Source organism: Barbus barbus (genome assembly GCF_936440315.1).
Source record: "Barbus barbus genome assembly, chromosome: 6".
Taxonomy (NCBI): Eukaryota; Metazoa; Chordata; class Actinopteri; order Cypriniformes; family Cyprinidae; genus Barbus; species Barbus barbus.
The window spans coordinates 28,172,350-28,193,346 of record NC_136734.1 but is presented as its reverse complement, the minus strand read 5'-3'; the positions used below and the strand labels follow the sequence as shown (position 1 = coordinate 28,193,346).

The following is a 20,997-nucleotide window of genomic DNA, read 5'->3' as shown; positions in this document are numbered from 1 at the left end:
CGCTAAGAAGAAACATTGTGACACCATGTATTTATGACACAGATTAATTTCCATTTCCTCTGCGTGAAACACTTTTTTGGTTGTTTTATTCTTTGAAGCAAATTAATTGGTTTTTGGCACTGTGTATCTCTGAGTGAGGTAATGTTTGTTACAAGAAAATAAGAGATCAACAGAAGAACAAATCCATTTTAAATGACTCTTTTCATATCTTAAAGATGTTCATTAAGGTCATTTTAATTATGAATAGGAGCTTTGTCGTTTGGAGATATCTGTGAAATGACAACAACTGAACAACTTTCGGACATAATTAAGATGTGAGCAGCCTCTGTCTTCTTCTGTGTAGCTGTTGTGTAAATTCAGCTTCCATGTTTGATGGTTTAGGTGTTCATGAATAATGCTTCTGCAGCCTGTTACTGAATTTTAACTCCATACATTTAATCCCTTTCAGATAAAGTGTTTTGTTTTTATGCACAGAGACCTCATTAGTATTTACCTCTTGTTCAGTATCTGTCATTTTGTGTTTTTCAGTCTGTGAGTGAGGGCTGGGTCAGGAGTGAATCAGCGCTGCTTTTTATTGACGGACATCTCGGTGGGAAACAAGGCCTCGGGAGAGCAAGAGTCCGATAACAGGAGTGAAAGCGTCGCAACGGCAATATCATCTTTCAGTCTTTACTGCCACTCGTCTTTCACAACATGGCCTCTGCGGTAGCACCGTTCTCCTCTGTCGCTGCCTCTTTGGGGACGTAGAAAGACACGGGACACACGGACACATTCCTGCATACTGCCGCACTGCTGCAAACTGAGGAAGGTCCTTAATAGATAAACTAAATGTGCTGAATGTCAGTACCGTCACGACTACTGTTTCCAGGTTTGGGAATCGTTTTAGTGTTTCAAAGAGACTCATAGTACCATGAACGTTTTAGGAAGGTACTGTCTCTGATTTTATATGTTCCTGTGTAACATCGAAGGCCAATGCGTGTGGCTCGAGAGCCCATCATGGCCAGACCGCTACTGAAGATCCACCGCTATTTCCGGCGTAAACCGGTGCGCTTTTTCTCTTTCATCCTCCTCTACCTCACCGCTGGCAGTCTTGTTTTCCTCCACTCCGGCTTCTCCAGCGATACTTCCACCACTGGAGCTTCTGGAAGCGGCCGTGACCCACTTATATCTGAAGGTGGGGGCAGCACAGGTGCTGGGAGCTCTACCTCTGATGGTCTCAGGCTCCTAGGAAGAGTGTTTAAGGAAACACGGAGAGCCCCCCGGAGATTTGGACCACCGTGGAGGAAGGAAAATAGGGCACAGGATGCACCGGAGTGGGCCGGAAGAGGATTCGATCGTACCAGCAGCTGGAGTCATGGAGCCAAAGGAAGAACCACCAAAGAGATGGACGATGGGAGAGGTAGGAACAGTTCCATTATCATGTCACCAAGACTTAACATTTGTTCATAGACATCATCTTGACCAGTTATAGTCATAGAAAATGCTCTGATATTAGCCCAAATTGAAGAGTGTATAGCAAGACTACTGGCCAAACCAGTAGCATTGAATGAATTTCCATTCTAGTAAAAAAAATTAAAAAATCACAAAATCTTAAAACCAAGATACATTCATTTGAAAAGGAAAATTACATTTCAAGTCTTGTTTTAGAGAAATCTACCAGATTTATGAAGGTTTGTGCCGAAAACAGTAAAACAAATGGACATTTTATTATTTTATACATTAACCTCAAAGAACTGTTACATTTCTATAAAACAACACTTCAAATCATGTAAATCTCTAAATAAAAAAAATCAGGAGAAATATCTTAAAGGTATCTTGTTTAAGCGATGTTGTGATATTGATAGTTGAAATCATGACAAAAATACTGATTAGTTGACAAGAGCAGTCTCTCTGATTAAGCTGATTGACCAAGGAGGTCTTTCTGGCTAAGCATTTAAAACACTGCTGTCAGTGTTTGTCTTTTCATCATGGTATGCACAGAGGAGTTTCCTTATATAACAGAATACCTTACATGTTGTTCTCGCACAGAAATGGCACATGTGGTTATGTGTGTTAAAAAAAGAAATGATTAATATTGCACTTCTGTCAGGACCATAAAACCATAAAGCACAGTTCTGCTCTTACGATTGCAACCTCAGAGTCTTAATATAGAGTAAAATTTACCCCAATAGTCACTGCATATGTATGTATTAAGTGTGGATTTTAACATCCTATATTGTATATTTAGAATTCTGTATATTTACATGCTATCATCACATTCAAAGATAATCTGTGTGACTCAAGTGCTGCAGGGCATTGCAAATGAGCTCATTTTTGTCAGATGAAGTGCTCAGGGTGTTGTGAGTAGTGAGCACTGTGTGTCTTGTGAAGCTCAATGCAGCTGTTGATCAGAATGAGCTGATTTATCCTTTAAGATCAGAAGAGAGTGAATCAGCATGTCAGTGGTCAGTTGTCTCTGACAGTCATCATGTTATGAAGGTTGTGGTTGAAGCTCAGTGGAGTATGGCGAGGCACCTGTGTCTTTAAAGCTTTAGGAATGAAATGCCCTTTTGGTTGAAGTAAATAATGAATGTGTGTGTGTTTCTGATGGTTGTAGAGTAGCACATTTGCTGTTGATGTTTCATAGCTCCTATATATCTTGTTGCTGAGCAGCAGGCACAAATATTAAAATCTTAAAATCAGGTAATGTATGATATTTTATAATCTATATTTTTTAATTAACAGAGTAAGTAGTATAGAAAAAAATACCCTTGATGCTTTTAATAAAACCTCATTTGAATGATCCCAGTGAGAGCATTTATGGGTTAGTTATGGACTTTCTCAAATCCCCAATATTACTGTACATAAACATAAAGTCAGTTTATTAACCTTTGAAACAAAAGCTTCTTCTTTGAGGTGATGCCATTAAATATACATGGTGTGTCCTGCATATTTGGTCCTCTATGAAAGTGTGTTTGCTGAAGGTCTCAGAATTAAAAAGCTGAAAAATGCCAGATTTTTCCTAATCGTTATTTATTTTTGTGACTGCTTGTCAAACAGCTGAGCAACAGATGTTGTGTATCACATTTGAATGAAATTAATTAACAAAAAATAACGCTTTGAAAGAAGTCTCACTGAGGCTGCATTTATTTGATCAAAAATACAGTAAAAACTGTAATATTGTGATTTTTTTTTTTTTTTTTTTTTTAACAGTTGTGCTGATTAATATTTTGGGGAAGCCATGATGATCTTATTTCAGGATTCTTTGAGAATATACATTTCAAAAGAACAGCTTTTATTTAAAAAACAAAATCTTTTATAATATTATTAATGTCTTTTAGTCACTTTACAGTCAATTTATTGTGTCCTTATTTGTTGTGCAATCTATTGTGTACTGGATCTAAATATTCATTTTAACGCATTTAAAATTTAAACAGTAGTGTATATATATTGTGAGCTTCAGTTATAAAGTTATACGTTTTAAAACTTTAGTTATAGTTATTGTTGTTGGTGTGCACTGGCCTTTATTCATAGACTTTGCATTTCTTCCTTGAGTAAGAACCTGAAACTTTAGTCACTTGGTTCACAGGATGCATTTTGAAGCAGTGCAAGTTGCTTCTATCACAGTGAACTTTAAACCACAAGAAACAGCTTGATAGAATTGCCCATGTGGGCCCCTGTAAAATTAAAGCATTTTTCTCTGTGAAAGATGGACTACATCTGGAAAAGTCTCACTACAGCGCCCTATGGCAACTCACTATAGTTCACACAGTAACCCACAAACAGGCAAAAGAAAGCCAATTAGTGGATTGTTCAAGTCTCGGGTCATTACCTTTATCCATAGTGAGGTTTAAGAGGTTTCAACAGATGGTTCTCAAGCGTAACCCTCAGGGCCTCTAGTAAAAAAACTGCACTCTTTTCTTTTGACAGTCATATGTGGTATGAGTTAAGTCAAGTCAAGTCACTATTATTTGTATAGCGCTTTTAACAATGCAAATTGTGTCAAAGCAGCTGTACATCAGCTTGATATAAAGCCGGGTGGCTTTATATCAGCTTTACAGTATTTAGACAGGGAACTAGTGTATCAAAATAGTGTCATTAAGCAATCAACCTCTGGTAAAGAGGAAGCTGCGGAGTAATATTTGTGGAGATTGTATCTTCATGATTGTAAATGCACATTTAATTTTCAAGGAAGTCAAGGACAGGAAATGACCGTACATAAGTGGAAATGCACGACTGTCGCTCTCTCTTATGTTTGTGTTCATTGTGACACAGTCTAAGATTGCATCAAAAACTCATGATAATTTTACACAAAAACTCATAGAGACACACACTTTTCCACAGCACGAGAAAAAGAAAGGAAAAAGTGTCAGTTTATAAAGTAGTGTCTTTAAAACATGTAAAACGTGTGGAAGTTCAATCCTTTTTAATTTCATAATCTGATGTATTTTTGGGTGAAACAGGATATTGAATGTGAAATAATGCGGAACTTGATTTACCAGAACTGATGATTTAATAATTGCAGAGAAAGTTATTTGATTAATATTTCTATAGTACATTTATTTGTGATTAGATTGTATTTAGATTTTTAAAATAACCTGCACTGTTGAATCGTGAAGAACATGGACATGTATAGAAGCATAGGGGAATCAATTTTGAGGTCATGTTGGCATACAATGTTCCTTTTTCTCTTCCGTTTGCCATCCCTGTCTCCACTCTGCCTCCTTCAGGGACACTTTTATAACTACAATGATCGTGTCTGTCATAGTAATAATAATAATAAGTTATTGTTGTTGTTGTTATTTTAGGGGAGGATGGGGCTAGGGCTCACAACCATTTTATTAGCAAAGAAAAAGACAAAATAAAATATAAGCCTGATTTGGACGGTAATTGTTTCTCATGGGGATGCAAGTAGTTTTGAACATTTACAGGGGTTAGTCATGATTTGTTTGCAGAATCCTGGTGTTTTTCTCCCTGGCACAACTTTTCTCATTTTGGCAAACACCAAGGTTGTGTGGTAATTTAATTGTCATCTGAATCCATATCTCTGAGTTTATAAGGAGAAATCGATGTGAAATTCAATGTTTAAATGCTTTCGACCACTGCTGAACACAGTATGGCAACTGTTGCAGTTCACTGTAAATATGCATGCTGTAATTTGCAAGCACATTTATTATTTTTAAAAAATTATGAAATGCTATAATGTATTTGCAAGGACAATATTTCACAGCTGCTCCAGCATGGCGAGTGGGAGCTGTTAAGAACAAAAATAAGAAAGAGAAGAAAAGCATGTAAACATTTGAAATTTGTAATTATTATGGCAGCAGCAGGTATAGAATACAATTTTCAAATATGTATTATATAGGCCTATAATTGCATACATAAAAATATTAACCAAGCAGCTTTATGTTTGCCTTATATTAAATAAGAGGTTGCATTAACTTATTTCTGCTAATCTCCACATCTTTAATGCCATCCATCATTCTGAGAGATAAACATCTAGCAACTAATTGAGTTAATTGACATCAGGTCTGTAACATGATGAGCTATAAAAGGGATGTTTTAGAGAGGCAGAGTCTCTTAGAAGTAAATATGGGCAGAGGCTCTCCAATCTGTGAAACAGTGTGTAAAAAGATTGTGGAATACTTTTAAAAACAATGCTCCTCAGCATCAAATTGCAAAAGCTTTGCAAATCTCATCATCTACGGTGCATAACATCATCAAAAGTTTCCTGAGAAACTGGAGAGATCTCTGTGCGTAAGGGATAAGACCAAAGATTTTGTTGGATGCCCGTGGTCTTCGGGCCCTCATACGACACTGCATCACTCATCGGCATGATTCTGTCATTGACATTACTAAATGGGCCCAGGAGTACTTCCAGAAACCACTGTCGGTAAACACAATCCACCGTGCCATCTGCAGATGCCAACTAAAGCTCTATCAAGCAAAAAGGAAGCCATATGTGAACATGGTCCAGAAGCGCCTTCGTGTCCTGAAATCACGCATCTCTGATGTATGGGGGTGCATAAGTGCATACAGTATGGGCAGCTTGCATGTTTTGGAAGGCACTATGAATGCTGAAAAGTGTATAAAGGTTTTAGAGCAATATATGCTCCCCTCCAGACGACGTGTATTTCAGCAGGACAATACAAAACCACATATACATACATGGCTTCGTAGTAGAAGAGTCCGGGTGCTGAATTGGCCTGCCTGCCGTCCAGATCTTTCACCTATAGAGAATATTTGGCGCATCATTAAACAAAAAATACATCAAAGACGACCACAAACTCTTCAGCAGCTGGAAACCTATATCAGGCATGAATGGGACCAAATTCCAACACCAAAACTCCAGAAAACTCGATGCCCAGACATCTTCAAACTGTTTTGAAAAGAAGAGGAGGTGCTACACCATGGTGAACATACCCCCATCCCAACTATTTTGAGACCAGTAGCAGGAATCAAATTTTAAATGAGCTCATTTTGTGCATAAGATTGTAAAATTTCTCAGTTTAAACATTTGTTACATTATCTATGTTCTATTGTGAATAAAATATTGGCTCATGTGATTTTAAATTCTTTTAGTTTTAGTTTTATTCAGATTTAAAAAACGTCCCAACATTTCTGGAATTCGGGTTGTATATCATATCTACTTTCCTGTTTTTAAAAAGGAGATTTAAATAATAAAAAAATAGGATATTGTTAAATATGAATGTATTCTTTTTATTCCAAGAATATGACAATTTATTTACAGCAGACAATCATGTGACTGGCCACATGAGCGGTGCTTTCCTGGTTCGTAGGATCACAGAATTCGTTTCTCAGCTGTGAATAGTTTGAATCAGTTTTATCACTGAGGTGCCATGTAACTTTATTTTTTACAGACATCCAAAATGAGAAACAATTACCATCCGAATGACACAGAACTATATCCACTTCCCCTCGTCCCAGCGGCATTAGAATATCTCCGCGGAGCCCGAGTGTTCACCAAGTTAGACCTCCGCAGCGCATATAACCTCATCCGGATACGTGAGGGGGACGAGTGGAAGACCGCCTTCGTGACACCTACTGGCCACTATGAGTACTGCATGATGCCGTATGGGCTCGCCAACGCCCCCTCCGTATTCCAGGATTTTATGCACGAGGTACTCCGGGAGTTTCTCTACAAGTTTGTTCTCGTCTATATCAATGACATCCTCATTTACTCCTGGAGCATGGAATACAATCTCTTCCTCAAGGCCGAAAAGTGCTCATTCCATCTACCCTCAGTGCAGTTCCTTGGTTATAACATCGATCAAAGCGGCATCCAAATGGATGAGGGGAAGGTCACAGCCATCAAGAACTGGCCTCTACCTACCACGATTAAGGAACTCCAACGTTTCCTCAGTTTCCTCGAGATTTATTCGCGGCTATAGTACCATCGCCAGCCCACTTACAAATCTCCTGAAAAACAAGCGCAAATCACTGTTCTGGACACCATCATCCACTGAGTCCTTCCACAAGCTCAAAGACGCCTTTATCAGTGCTCCACTCCTCGTCCATCCTGACCCTAACAAACCCTTCATCGTCGAGGTCGATGCCTCAACTACCGGAGTAGGAGCTGTATTATCTCAGCAGCAGGTGAATCCAGCCGACTCCATCCATGCGCCTTCCCCCTTAAACTTAGCCCGGCGGAGAAAAACTATGACATGGGCAATAGAGAACTCCTCGCTATAAAGCTTGCCCTGGAAGAATGGAGACACCGGTTGGAGGGTGCCCAACATCCCTTTACAGTTCTTACCGACCATAAAAATTTAGAATACCTTCATGAGGCAAAAAGACTCAATCCACGCCAAGCCAGATGGGCTCTGTTTTTTACCCGCTTTAACTTCTCCATCTCATACCGACCAGGCTCCAAGAACGTCAAAGCGGATGCTCTCTCCCATCTCCTCGCTCCAGAAGATACCAACGACCAACCAGAACCCATCATACCTCCGAAGTTGATTGTGAGGCCCATCGACTGGTCATCCAATTCTGTACCCTCCTCCAATGTCTCCAACAACGATCTGCCGGGCTGCCCTCCAGGACGTCAGTATGTCACCAGAACTCAACACACTCCCCTCATTCACTCAGCTCACACTTCCTTGGGCACTGGCCACCCAGGGGCCAATGCAACCCTCTCGTTGCTAAAAGACCGCTTCTGGTGGCCCAGCATGGCTCGGGATGTACGAAGGTTCGTTCAAGGATGTTCTGACTGTGCCATCTCCAAGAGCCCTCGCCATCTACCATCTGGCAAGCTCCACCCGCTGCCCGTTCCGACTCGCCCCTGGTCACACCTAGGAGTGGATTTCATCACCGATCTTCCACCCTCCGATGGTAATACCTGTATACTGGTGACAGTAGACCAATACTCGAAATCCTGTCGTCTCCTTCCTCTCAAAGGACTTCCCACGGCTATGGAAACAGTTGAGCTCCTATTTAACCACGTGTTCCGATACTATGAAGATCCCAGAAGATATCGTATCGGACCGTGGACCTCAATTCATCTCCCGGGTATGGAAGGCATTCTTCTCCCTCCTAGGTGTGTTAGTCAGTCTCTCCTCTGGATACCACCTGCAAACGAACGGGCAGACGGAGAGAAAGATCCAAGAGATTGGTCGCTTCTTACGAACCTTCTGTCACGGCCACCAGAACTCTTGGAACCAGTTCCTGGGCTGGGCCGAGTACGCTCAGAACTCCCTTCGTCAGCCGTCTACTGGACTCACCCCTTTTCAGTGCGTACTTGGTTACCAGCCCCCACTCTTCCCATGGTCTGGCGATCCATCTGATGTACCATCTGTTGATCACTGATTCAGAGAGAGCGAGAGGGTCTGGGACGCAGCCCACCACCAGCTGCAGAGAGCTATACGCCACTGCAGGATAACAGCCGACCTTAGACGATCCACTGCTCCCTCCTATCAACCGAGTCAAAAGGTTTGGTTATCGAAAAGAGACATCCAGATGCTTACACCCTGTGGAAAGCTCAGTCCCAGATACATTGGCCCCTTTACCATCAAGAAGCAGATCAATCCTGTCACCTACCAACTAGAGTTACCGTCTCACTACAGAATTCATCCCATGTTCCATGTGTCACTCCTCAAACCTCACTATCCCTCTGTACATATCTCCACAGATCCCAATCAGGTTGAGGAACCCCCCCTTCTGTTGATCCTGGATGACGGAACGGCCTACAAGGTCAAGGAGATCTTGGACTCCCGACGCCGTGGTGATAATCTAGAGTATCTGATGGACTGGGAGGGGTATGGCCCAGAAGAACGTTCCTGGGTGCACAGGAATGACATCCTTGATCCCAACCTCCTAGACACTTTCCATGCCACACATCCCGGACGCCCTGCACCCCAAGGACGAGGTCGACCACCATGACGTCGGGGTCCCCGGCCCTCAGGAGCGGGCTGTGGAGGGGGGTGGGGGTACTGACACAGAACAGCCGGACTCACACCCTAGCCAATCCCAGCGCACCTCATCACCTGAATACTAATCACACGCACCTGCTGTTCATTCACCATGCCACTACTTAAGCACTCACAGCACCTCACTCCAGTGTCTGGTCTCGACGAAACATTATGGACTCCTACCTAATTCAAGGGATTATTCCAAACGATATCTTGATTGAATTATTCCCTGTACTTAACTCCTGTGTTTCCTCCAGAGTATTCCTCCTCGTCTTCGTCCTCCTTCGTCTCCTAGTTCTCTGTCTCCCGAAATTCGGCACTGGAGTGCTCATCTCAACCTGTAAGACAAACCTTAACTTCACCAACCTCATCCAGCAACCGAAGTATCCTTGTCCATATTACTCACCTGCTCCATCCCACTCATCTGCTGTGTGTGCTTAAATAAATCTAATAACTAACATCTCCGTGTCTGGGTATCCTTCCGTAACACTGAATAGGGCTATAGAATCAAATTTTATAATGATTTTTTCTTAAAATTTATTTCAGAATTGTATCTAATTTTGTGATATTGAGATTTATTTAAACATTATGCGAAGCTGTTATAATTCATCCCTGTTCCCCTCTTCATTATATTTCATATATCCAGAGCAAACGGTTCATGCAGAGACCTCATCATGTGAGTACAGCGGAGCATCATTATCTCTGTAGTGGTGCTGCTAGTGAGAGTTTCATCCGTGCACTTAGCTGCTTCACAGAATGGCAATCCAGTGACGAGTGAATAGAGCTTGACTTGTAGATAAAGCAGATTACCGAGCTTGCCCTCTGTGCCTGGAATACGATTAACTCACGGCTCGTGATCCTGCTGGCTGCTTTTTACACAATTGCAATTACTGTAATGTTGTACTGGTTAGTGTGTGTATGTGCCCATCTCAGCTATTAGAAAATACATGAAATCCTAATGGGGTGCGATGAGATTACAGAGGAAGAACGGATGTCATGCAACAGGGCATTTTGGGTCATTTTGTGTATGTATGTCACAAACGATGAGATTGATGAAGCAGATTATACATCTGTGCATCAGACTGTGAATATTTTTGAGAACAAAATGCCCAGAACAATGTGACCGTATCCAAACTGTAGATGTTTTAGAATGTCTTATGTCACAGGCTGTTTATATATGAAATATATGTTTATATATGAAATATGTTTATAAATGAAATATATATATATGTGTGTGTGTGTGTGTGTATGTTTATATATGATATATAGGTAACACTTTAGAACACTAATTCATTATTAACTACAACTTTTCCTTTAATAAAGTCCTAATTTGATGCGTATTAATAGTAAGGTAGTTGTTAAGTTTAGGTATTGGGTAGGATTAGGGATTTAGAATAAGGTCATGTAGAATAAAGCATTAATATGCGTTTAATTAGTACTAATAAATGTCTAATATTCTAGTAATATGCATGCTAATAAGCAACTAGTTAAGAGACCATAAAATAAAGTGTTACCGATATATTTAATATATATATATTTGAAAACACTATGTGAAGCCAGACTGTTAGCACTTTTTGTAATTCAATTGAATGTTCCAGATTCTATACAAATTAAGCTCTTTACAAAAGAATGTTGATTATCACATTTCATTAAATCAAAATTGTGTTTGCATAATGCAGTTACAATGGAAATCGATGAGGAAAAGCATTGCACCTGAATAAATATTAAAATACACACAAATTATAACTAATTTATATATATATATATATATATATATATATATATATAAAATGACAGACTCTTAAGTGTTATACTTATTCACAATATTTAACATGTATAATATTTAAGTCTATATTAATGAATTATGCTTTCAGGATGTTTAAAATACCTTACTCTGATGCTTTGCATCTTTAAAATGTGATTATATGAATTGAACAAATAAATTTAAACTCCTTATCCAGGGCAAAGTCATATATATCTGGTTGTGATTTTACAGTTTGACCACTAGATGGAGCTGTGTTTCAATATTTAAAAATGTGCTGTACAACCTTGAATGTTATTCAACAGGAAATATGTGTCAAGAGATATCAAATCAAAAAATCAAAGAGATATTAAATCAGTACTTTAATTTCTTTTTCTCAAATTGTTGTTACTGGAATTAGCAGTGATGTTTTTAACATCTTTCTCTTTTTAGCAAAGTACATCGGCTGTTATGTTGATGACACACAGAGACGTGCGCTTAGAGGGGTTTCCTTTCTTGACTACAAGAAAATGACTGTCTTCCGTTGCCAGGACAGCTGTGCTGAGAGGTACGGCAATTGAAACTTTTTTATCCCCGTGTTAAAGATCACACACGTTAGTATCACGATAAGGACTTTCTTTTGAATGTATTGTTTATATGCTCTGCTAATGATGTTTTCTGTGCCCTAAAAACAAGTTTAATAAAACTTTCTTTGTGGTGATTAGCAGATACCAGTTCCCCACTAATAAAAAGTTTTACTATCCCTTTAAGATGACATTTCATCCCCACAGTGTTGGTAAAAACCTGACTTACACATCCACACAAACACTCATGTTATCATGATACACGTACATACGAATTCAGTCATCATAAACTTGTAATTGCTTTCACCCTGGAGTTAATGGCCTTTAACTAACAAACATGAGTAATTTAACTCTTTACACTAATCTAATTCCCTTGACCCTGAATTAACTGAGGATATGCTGTTTGCTCTGATAGTCCTCTGATGTTTCAGATTTGTGCTTCAAAATGAACTCTCATTTTCAGGATGTGCATTGTTCACAAATGTAAAAAAGAAAAGTTAAAACATTTTTAAACTAAAAGGGATAGTTCATCCAGAAATTTAAAACATTAACTCACCCACATGTCTTTCCAAGTCTGAATTAGTTTATTTTTCCTTTGGAACACACAAGGGGAGAGACTGAAGACACCGATTGATCTTTTCTGTGGAATAACAGTGAATCAGAACTGAAGTTTTCACAATTGAAAAAGGGGACATTAGAATATAAACTACTGTACATGAGAGTAAAGCTAGCAAGTTCGACTCTCAAGGCAGTTTTCTCAAGGCATTTGAAAGCTTTGTTAGAGAAACATTATAAAAAATATGCATTATAAATGAAGACAGTAAAATAAATTTATTTAAGATTCATTTAAAATTGTTACTTTTGACCATTTACTTAAAAACTGTTTGAAATGTGAAGTTAATCATTTTATAAAGCGTCTTGTTTTGGTGAAAACCTGAACTGTAAATCGTGCTTTTTATATTCATTTTAATACGTGACATTTCCCTGCCCCACTCATATGGTATTAATTTTATTTGTGCAGGTCTTAAAAAATCCTGCAGAAACTCTGGTTTACTTTAATGATCATTTAATTCTGCTTTTACATCGTTGTTGCATCATCATTCATTAGTATTTCATGAAAATGACAACCTACCTGTTTTTTCACAGTTAAAAAAAGACAACATTAGAGTTTCAGTGACCTAATAATGTTGCATTTCACTTTGATTCCCTTTAGCATTCTTGTTTACTTCCTCTTAATTTTGTTCCTCTGCTCTGTGTGCTTCCTGCTGATTCTTAACATCAATCTGTGTTTTGGAAAAGCCACAGAAAGAGAGAGGGAGGAAAAGAGACTGTGGGATTCTGGCGTCAGGATTGCTTTAAAGGGAGTAATATGAGTTTCAGATTTGGGAGAGAGAGTGTCAAAAAAAAAAAAAAAAAACCCACATCTGTTTGTTCTCAGCGCTGTGCTCCCACTTGCAACTTTCAAGAATCCTGCAGCCCTTAGGAGCAGACGCAGCCTGCATAGGGATGAGCCAGAAACTGAAGGAGGATATCCTTTTACTGTCCTCCTTTGATAAAAATCATGCATTTAAAATTGACCTCATGCATCATGTTTCAAAGGACAGCTCTGTATTATGGACAGCCATTCTTTGGAACCATTTTTTTTTATAAATCTGACAACAACTGAGGAGGGGAGGGGGGGTTGAGGACTGGAGTGCGCAGTAACTCTTTATAGCCCAGTCAGATGTTTTAGATTTAACAGCAAATCCTCCAAGGTACGGTAACAAAATGCACTGATATGTTTAACACTGTTTTGTGAAACTGTGATATGTTAAAGGCCTGGCAAAACCTTTTTTTTCCCAAGAGTGGTTTGAAACTAAACTTTTCACCTAGTGCATCAGCTGAAACGAAACTAATTTCTTAAGCAAAACAGTGAAACTTGCATCTAGTTCTGAATTTGAGGAAAGGAACGTTGCTGGTCAAGTGTCAGAACGGTAACCACATGTTTTCTGTTCTTTACAAGATCTTTATCTGCATGCATGCCCATGTGCATCACATAAGCCCCCAGTATAAAAGAACCTGTTGTACAATTATTACACTCCTCCTCAAACAACCGGTTACTAAGTGACTTTCTCAAGAGCACAAATGTGACAGTTCATGAAACATCCCCTGTTGAAGCTTTCAGTTACCACCCCAAATGCTTAACTACTAGGTTACATCATGAAACTGTGAACAACATATATGCAGTAATCCATATGTTTGTGTAAATAATTATTTTTGTAAAAACAATGCCTATACTGATTTATCCCTGACCCAATGTTTTAATGCTTATTTGTTCTTTGACATTGTATAAAGGGTGTATTGTGCAGTCTGTTTTTATGGAGAGTATTGTGAAATAAGTGCATTTCTCTTGGTGTGTTTAAAGTGGGTATGAAAATTCACTTTATCTGTTTGCAAAAATGATGTTATAAATTGTGAACAATTCATCTGGCCATATGTTTGTTTGTTTCTTTCTTTCTTTGCCCCCCACCCCATATTGTTTCCGTTCATTTTGACCTGGAGAGGATTTTTTTCTGAAAATGCTGTAGTTAATGTTATTGTATTAGACTAATTTTAAGATTAATGTTGGGTCTCATTTACGTAACGCACATACGACAGAAAAATGGCCGTACAGTTGTTTCTATGCAAAACTTGAAATTTATCAATATGGACATGAGCGGTAGCTACTATTATATTAAATCTCCCATCAGGTCTCAGCTCGTGTAAGTTTACCCTGAGTTTCTGTGCAGCATGAATTGTATAATGAAAGAATTTTGTTAATTTGGATAATTTGCTTGGTTGACAACTGAAGCTCATTAGTCGATCATTAACCAGTAAGATCCGAATGTCTAGAAACTCTTCTGTGAACGGAGAAAAACAGAAATAGTATATAAGAGGAATAAAATAAATAGAACTACCAAAAATAAGTTTCAGTTTCGCTTTAAATAAACTGGTTTTAGCTTGATGTTTGTATGCTATTTATAATGAGTGCCACTATAGCCTAATTTGTGTTTTATTTTATTGTTTAATATCTAATTTTATAGCTTTAATAGCTATGGCCTTTTATTGAAATTGCAAGTTTAACGGGTATTTTTGTCTTTCACAAGATTACTTCCTCTTTTTGGCCGAGTTATGTCTCTCCATGTCATAATCTCTAGGCTTCTAAACTGCTGTGTTTTTAGGGGGCGTGATATTCAAAGTACGATTGTTTTCAGCTGCCACATTTATCAATGTATGATCATTCGTACAACGGGATTGGTGGCATACAAATGTTTCATGAATCACACGTGAATCGATTTGTGCACTTTCTATGTTAGATTGTTAAAGGTTGCTCATTGGCTTTGCTCACGCGAGGTGTAACAATTCCCATATTTTTTGTACTTAGTGTACCTTTTTCCTATCAAAAAATCACCGGCTTACAAAAATAATAAAACAATTCTCATTATGCTATATTATGACCAAATATTTCATTTTAGAACTGGAACTGATTGAGTGTAGGCCCCTTTGATCTAAGTTTATGCACCCCAGTTTTGAGTGAGTTTTGCCAGAATTATCCACCTGTTCTTGTGTGTATATGGCCTGAAATCTCTTTCTGTTTGTGCATTTTTTTTTACATTTTGTGCATATTTTGGGCACTTTTAATGTGATAGTGTAGAGAAGAATCAGCGTTGGGTACAGGATAACGAGCAGGGCTTCATATCACATTTCTTCATAGCTCAGCATGTCAGAACACTAACTGGCCCTGACATTGCAATGAATTGAATGAATAATGTTGTTTTCTCTCTGTCCTGTGTTATTAGGGGTTATCTCTATGCGGGTCTAGAGTTTGGAGCCGAGTGCTACTGTGGCCATAAGATCCAGGCCCCCAACGTGTCAGAGAGTGAATGTAATATGGAGTGTAAAGGGGAGAAGAGTAACCTCTGTGGAGGACCTAATCGGCTGTCCATATATAGACTGGAGCTGAGCCAGGAGTCGGCCCGCAGATGTGAGCACCCTGACACACACACACACACACGCATCTGCAAGCTCATGCTCACATGTATCTGGACAGACACGCAGATGTGACTCATCACTGATATCAATCTCAAAAGCAGAAAGGAACGTGTGACTTTCATAAAAGACCAAATAATTTCTTACAGGAAATTGGGTAAGACTTTACCTAAGGTTTCATTTGCTAAAATCAGATCTTCTTTGGTTGACATGAACTAAAAAAAAACAATGCTTCTACAGCATTTATTAATCTTAATGTTAATTTCAGCACTCGTACTTTTTAAATTTTAAAAGGTTAATTTGGTTAATGCACTGTGAACTAACATGAACAAAAAATTATCAGTTGTAATTGTAATATGATTAACAAAGGTTAAGAAATGCTGTAAAAATATATTATCGTAATGCTAACAAATGAGACCTTAATATTTATTGTTAACAGAAATTGGCTGTCTTGTTTATTTTTAAGCTGTTTTGATAATCAAAGCGTGATAGCAAGAGCGTAGCACAGGGAAAATGGCTCGCCAACGAAACAATTAATTTTAGTAATTGTCCATAAATCGGAACTGGCCAGCTGTTAATCCAAACGTGTGATCAGCAATCGCCTCTTTTGTTTTATTTCGGCCGATCTCTGTTCCAGACTTGCACACAGACTGTATTACAAGCATTTTTTTAAATGCAATTTGTGTGGAAATATTATTAAGTCTGTAAACAGGCTGTTAACAAAGAGAGGAGAAACAAAGAGGTTACGCTTTATTTTAAGGTGTCCTTGTTACAGTGTATTTATACCTTTAAGTACTGAGTAATATTAATTAACTACATGTACTTACTATATGGTTAGGGTTAGGATGAGGGTTTGGTTTAGGGTTAGTTGCATGTAATTATGCATAATTTATTGTTATTACTATAGTAAGTACATGTATTATATGTAACATGGATACTGTAAAATAAAGTGTTACCGAAAATACTGGCAGAGCAAGCTCATTGTTCACGACGCTCAAAATATTGGAAGAAAATCCTTTAGAATGAATTGGGGGTGGGGGGTTTATATGAATGTATCTCTGAGGGGAACTGACTGTCTTCAGAAGTTAAAAAAATACTGTCTTCAGGAAACAAAAACAGCAGACGGGCTGAATGAGAATGCAAATTCACTCTCTGACAGCAGGTGGCGCTTAAGGAACAGCAGAATTCCGCGTTGCTTTGTTTACACCAGTAACCAAAGAAACGATGAATTCTGCTGTTCCATAAGCGCCACCTGCTGTCAGAGAGTGAATTTGCATTCTCATTCAGCCCGTCTGCTGTTTTTGTTTCATGCAGATATATGTAGCATAATTTCAAAGATTAGGACAGAACATTCTGTTTTTGCTTCACATTTTGAAATTACATCTAATTTAATCTAATGTAAATTATAAACTGTTCATGTAGAATCCTTCTTTGGATTATGATTAAAATGCAGTTATTGCCTCTAAATTTAAATGGCTACAGAGCGTTTGTCCTGTAATAAGAGTAATCTTGTACTCATATTTTCATTCCAACTTATTTCTTATTTATAAACATCAATCAATCAATCGGAATCTGCTCATTTGCTTGCAAAAAATTTGAATCGGCCATGAAAAATCAAGATCGGTGCATCACTACTGACTTTTGACAGTTTGTACATTGATGTGTTTCCCAGCCTTCTATCCAGTGGTTCACTTTAAGAGAAGTGTTTCAGTAATTCAGCTACTTGTTAACTAATAATTTAGATTTTTGTCAAAAGTAGGATATTTGTACTTCTGTACCATTTCAGTACTGAAATTTAAAAAATGTAACAATACCGGCCTTTCTGCAGCGCTGGTAGTAGTACAGACTCAATTCAGTACTTGCTGATAGGTGGCTGCTTTCAAACGCTTGATATGTGAACAGTGATATTGTAACGGGGCGAACAAGACGTGAGACGTGCGGATCCAAGTGCAAGCTTTTATTTATAAACATAGTCAATAAACAGGCAGGGTCAAACAACGGCAAACAGGTATGGTACGGGCAAGACACAGAGCAATCCTAGGGGTAGCGAGAGTCGACAATCGGCGAACAATATCCAACAGGGCAAGGCAGAGAGATAATCCAGGTATACGAGCAGTAGTCCAAGAGAGGTGCAAACAGAGTCCAGACGGCAAGGCAAAAGGGAAATCCAGGACACACAGGCAAGAATCAAAACACTAGAAAAACACACAAGGCAAGACTATGGCAACAAGGTGGGTTCCATATCGCAGCTAAAACTAGGAGAGTTATAAATGCAGAACAATACTGGAACTAAACAGAAAAACACAGAATGGCTCGGTAAGGCAGCTAACACTAGGGGAGTGCTATACGCAGAACAATACTCGGCAGAGAGGAAGAGGAAGTCCATGGTTTATGTAGGGTGTGTGATCAGTGCAATGAGCTGTGTGTGTCGTCAGTGCAAAGGATGATGGGAATTGTAGTCTGAGGTGGCGTGCAACAGTTAGTGTGGTGCAAGAGTCCATGTGGTGAGCGAGAGACCTCTGGTGGTGAGTTAACAGATGTTCATACACCAGATTCATGACAGATATGCATTGGCTAATCAGAGGTATTTAACTCAGAATACACTTATATTTATTAGTAGCATTAACGATGAACCGATTAAATTTTTCATTATTATTTCAAAATAGGTAAATAAAATAATTAAATACTTAATTTTTTTGGCTATGGTACTGAAATTGGTTCCGAAAGTCAATTGTTGTAATGTATTATTAAGAGCTCATATTAAAGAGCTGATTTTATAGTTAAGTCATGGCCATAAACTATATGTTTTTAAAGACTTCTCAAGAAAGGAATACATTACTTTAGGGCGTCATCCTTGCCTTTTATTCCCCCCATAATTAAATTAAAAAATATCCTGGAAAATTCCTTAAAGTCTTGGATAATGATCTCTGACAAAGAACCCTGAATGTTTGTTTTTCCTGTCTCATTAATTTTGTGTTTATATATTGTAGCCAGTATTGTGTAGATCCTTCTCACGACATCCATTTTTAGAATAAGCTGTGAATAAAAAAATTCATATCCATGGCCAGATCTTTATGGCACGTCCTTCATCCTGTTCCTTATGCCTAATATTTCCTTTATTGAAAAATCAAAAATAGCACAGGCAGAAACTTGTGACCTTCCACCCTGTGTGTCCTGAATAAGCACTTTTCTCATGTGACAGGATGTCTGTTTGCGTATGAGAGGTTATGTGATAAACAATGCAAGTGAATACAATAGTTGTGCAGGAACAACTTAGCCTTTGATGAAACCATTGTTAAATGAATTGATAAAAGACCATGTCCACTTGTACAAATAGTGATAGATGCTATTTGAAGTGTCAGATACTATTTGAACTTCAGTGTATTGCTTTCTGTTTTAATGAGTCATGTAGAAGATTTTTATTAGTCAAAATATGAAGTAATCAAGTATAATTAATGTGAATTTAGCCATTTATGTATAAAGTTATTCTTCCATTATAATCTATAATATATATACATGCCTGTGTGTGTCAGAGGCCTGCATAGATGGAATGTGCAGACCCTCGAAATGAGAAACATCTGTAAAAATATAAATTTCCTAATATAAAATATAAAAGGAAAACACAACCAAAAAAGGTAAAACACATATGTATGAAATGTATTGAACATGCCTAGAGGAAAAACTATTTAAAGAGGACACAGAAAACATTCTGGAGATCTTTTCTGTGGAAAACTTCTCGGCTTTCTTCTCATTTTGTAATAAAGTCTATTTTCTGGCATCAAAACCCCAAGACTTTGAGAGTGATTCTTCGTAGAAAAGGCAGAAGCCACCACAGTCAATCAAAAACATTTACAAGACAGTAGCTGGTGAGGTTTTCACAGACAAGCAACACTAACATTTTCTTCAGAAAATGATATATATGAGGTTGTTTTTGTTGGTTTTACATTTAAGAAATTAATATTTATTTTGGTTTTCAGATGGGAGTGCCATATTCAAGGGCTGTTTCAAGAGGCCAGACAATGTGACCCTGGCGCTTCCTGCTAGTTCCGTTATTAAAAACATGTCAGTGGACAAGTGTGTTGACATGTGCACAGAGAAAGTGAGTATGTCGTGTCTCTGTCATACTTACAGTACTGTGTTTATAGACTATCCTATATAATCTCTTCCTTTGTCTGTCATAGGAATTTTCTCTGGCAGCCTTGGCTGGTGAAAAATGTCACTGTGGATTTCCTACTCCACTCTTCACCCTGCATGAACGTGAGGATGAGGAACTGTGTCTCCAGCGCTGTGCAGGAGAAGACTTTGAGAGCTGTGGAAACAATGACTTCTTTGTAGTGTACCAGACCCAAGTGCAAGGTAGCATTAGTTTGTTTGAACCCACACGATGTGCTCAGCTGAGCGCACAGGCAGCCCACATGCACAGTATTTTTCCTGTTTTAGGACAAGAATAAACATGTCAGACCAGTATAGAAACACAAAATATAGACCAGGTTGTGCTGCTTTAGCACATTCAGTCTTCACGGTGTTTCAAATGTGTGATGAGCTCTAAGTGAGCTTTTGTGGCTGCATATCACTTATCGAGGTCGACCCTCACGTTTGCTAAGTTCAGACTTCCTCCACACTTCCTCCGAGTTTGCCGTCAAAGTAAGAAAGAAGTGTGACTTCTTTATTTCAGTTCGCTTTGGTTTCAACAGTGGTCAAAGGCGATGGCTTCACCTGTGAATTTGGCTCTAAAGCGATAGCATATATCATGCATTTACAGATATCGGCAGATGATTTCAATAAATGCATGCTTGTGACACTTAAATGGCGCAACTGTACTGCTGTGCAAGCAGAACCTTTTTCCAAAACATGCACATGCCACTCGGCCACAAAACCACATAGACACTTTGTTGTCTTTGAGGGTGGGGGAATTGCCCGTATTTAAGTACTGGTTAGTTCTCACCATAGTTTTTAAATATGCTGTACAAGTGTGTGTGGTGTGCTGGGGAGTGAAGGGGAGGGGATGACACATCAAAGAGTTAAAAGCATCAAAGCTTCCCTCAAATCTACACTAGCTATTAGCTATTAAGTTTGTTCATTTTCGTTAACCTTTATTTTATTGACAAAAATATAAAGAAAAGGTTTCCAATGTTTTCACTGGCCAACTTCAATATATTTTGTAAATATAAACAGAATTTATATAATTTTTTGATTTTGATGGCTGCAACACGCTCCAAAAAAGTTGGGACAGAGGCATGTTTAACACTGTCTCACA

General features: G+C 38.4%; 1 protein-coding gene across 3 annotated transcripts in view; it reads left to right on the top strand.

The window, feature by feature from the left end:
• LOC306871182 (sialate:O-sulfotransferase 2) overlaps positions 1–20,997 on the top strand; it is a 60,980-nt gene that overhangs the window by 30,593 nt on the left and 9,390 nt on the right. The window contains exons 4-10 of one of the 3 annotated variants that reach the window (XM_079418949.1): positions 529–1,399; positions 9,128–9,364; positions 10,054–10,083; positions 11,602–11,716; positions 15,551–15,735; positions 19,718–19,839; positions 19,922–20,096. In XM_079418949.1, the coding sequence (XP_079275075.1) occupies positions 973–1,399; positions 9,128–9,364; positions 10,054–10,083; positions 11,602–11,716; positions 15,551–15,735; positions 19,718–19,839; positions 19,922–20,096 (1,291 nt within the window). In that variant the 5' untranslated portion in view covers positions 529–972. The remainder of the gene's footprint in view (positions 1–528; positions 1,400–9,127; positions 9,365–10,053; positions 10,084–11,601; positions 11,717–15,550; positions 15,736–19,717; positions 19,840–19,921; positions 20,097–20,997) is intronic. The other 2 variants (XM_079418950.1, XM_079418951.1) reach the window with 2 other exon arrangements.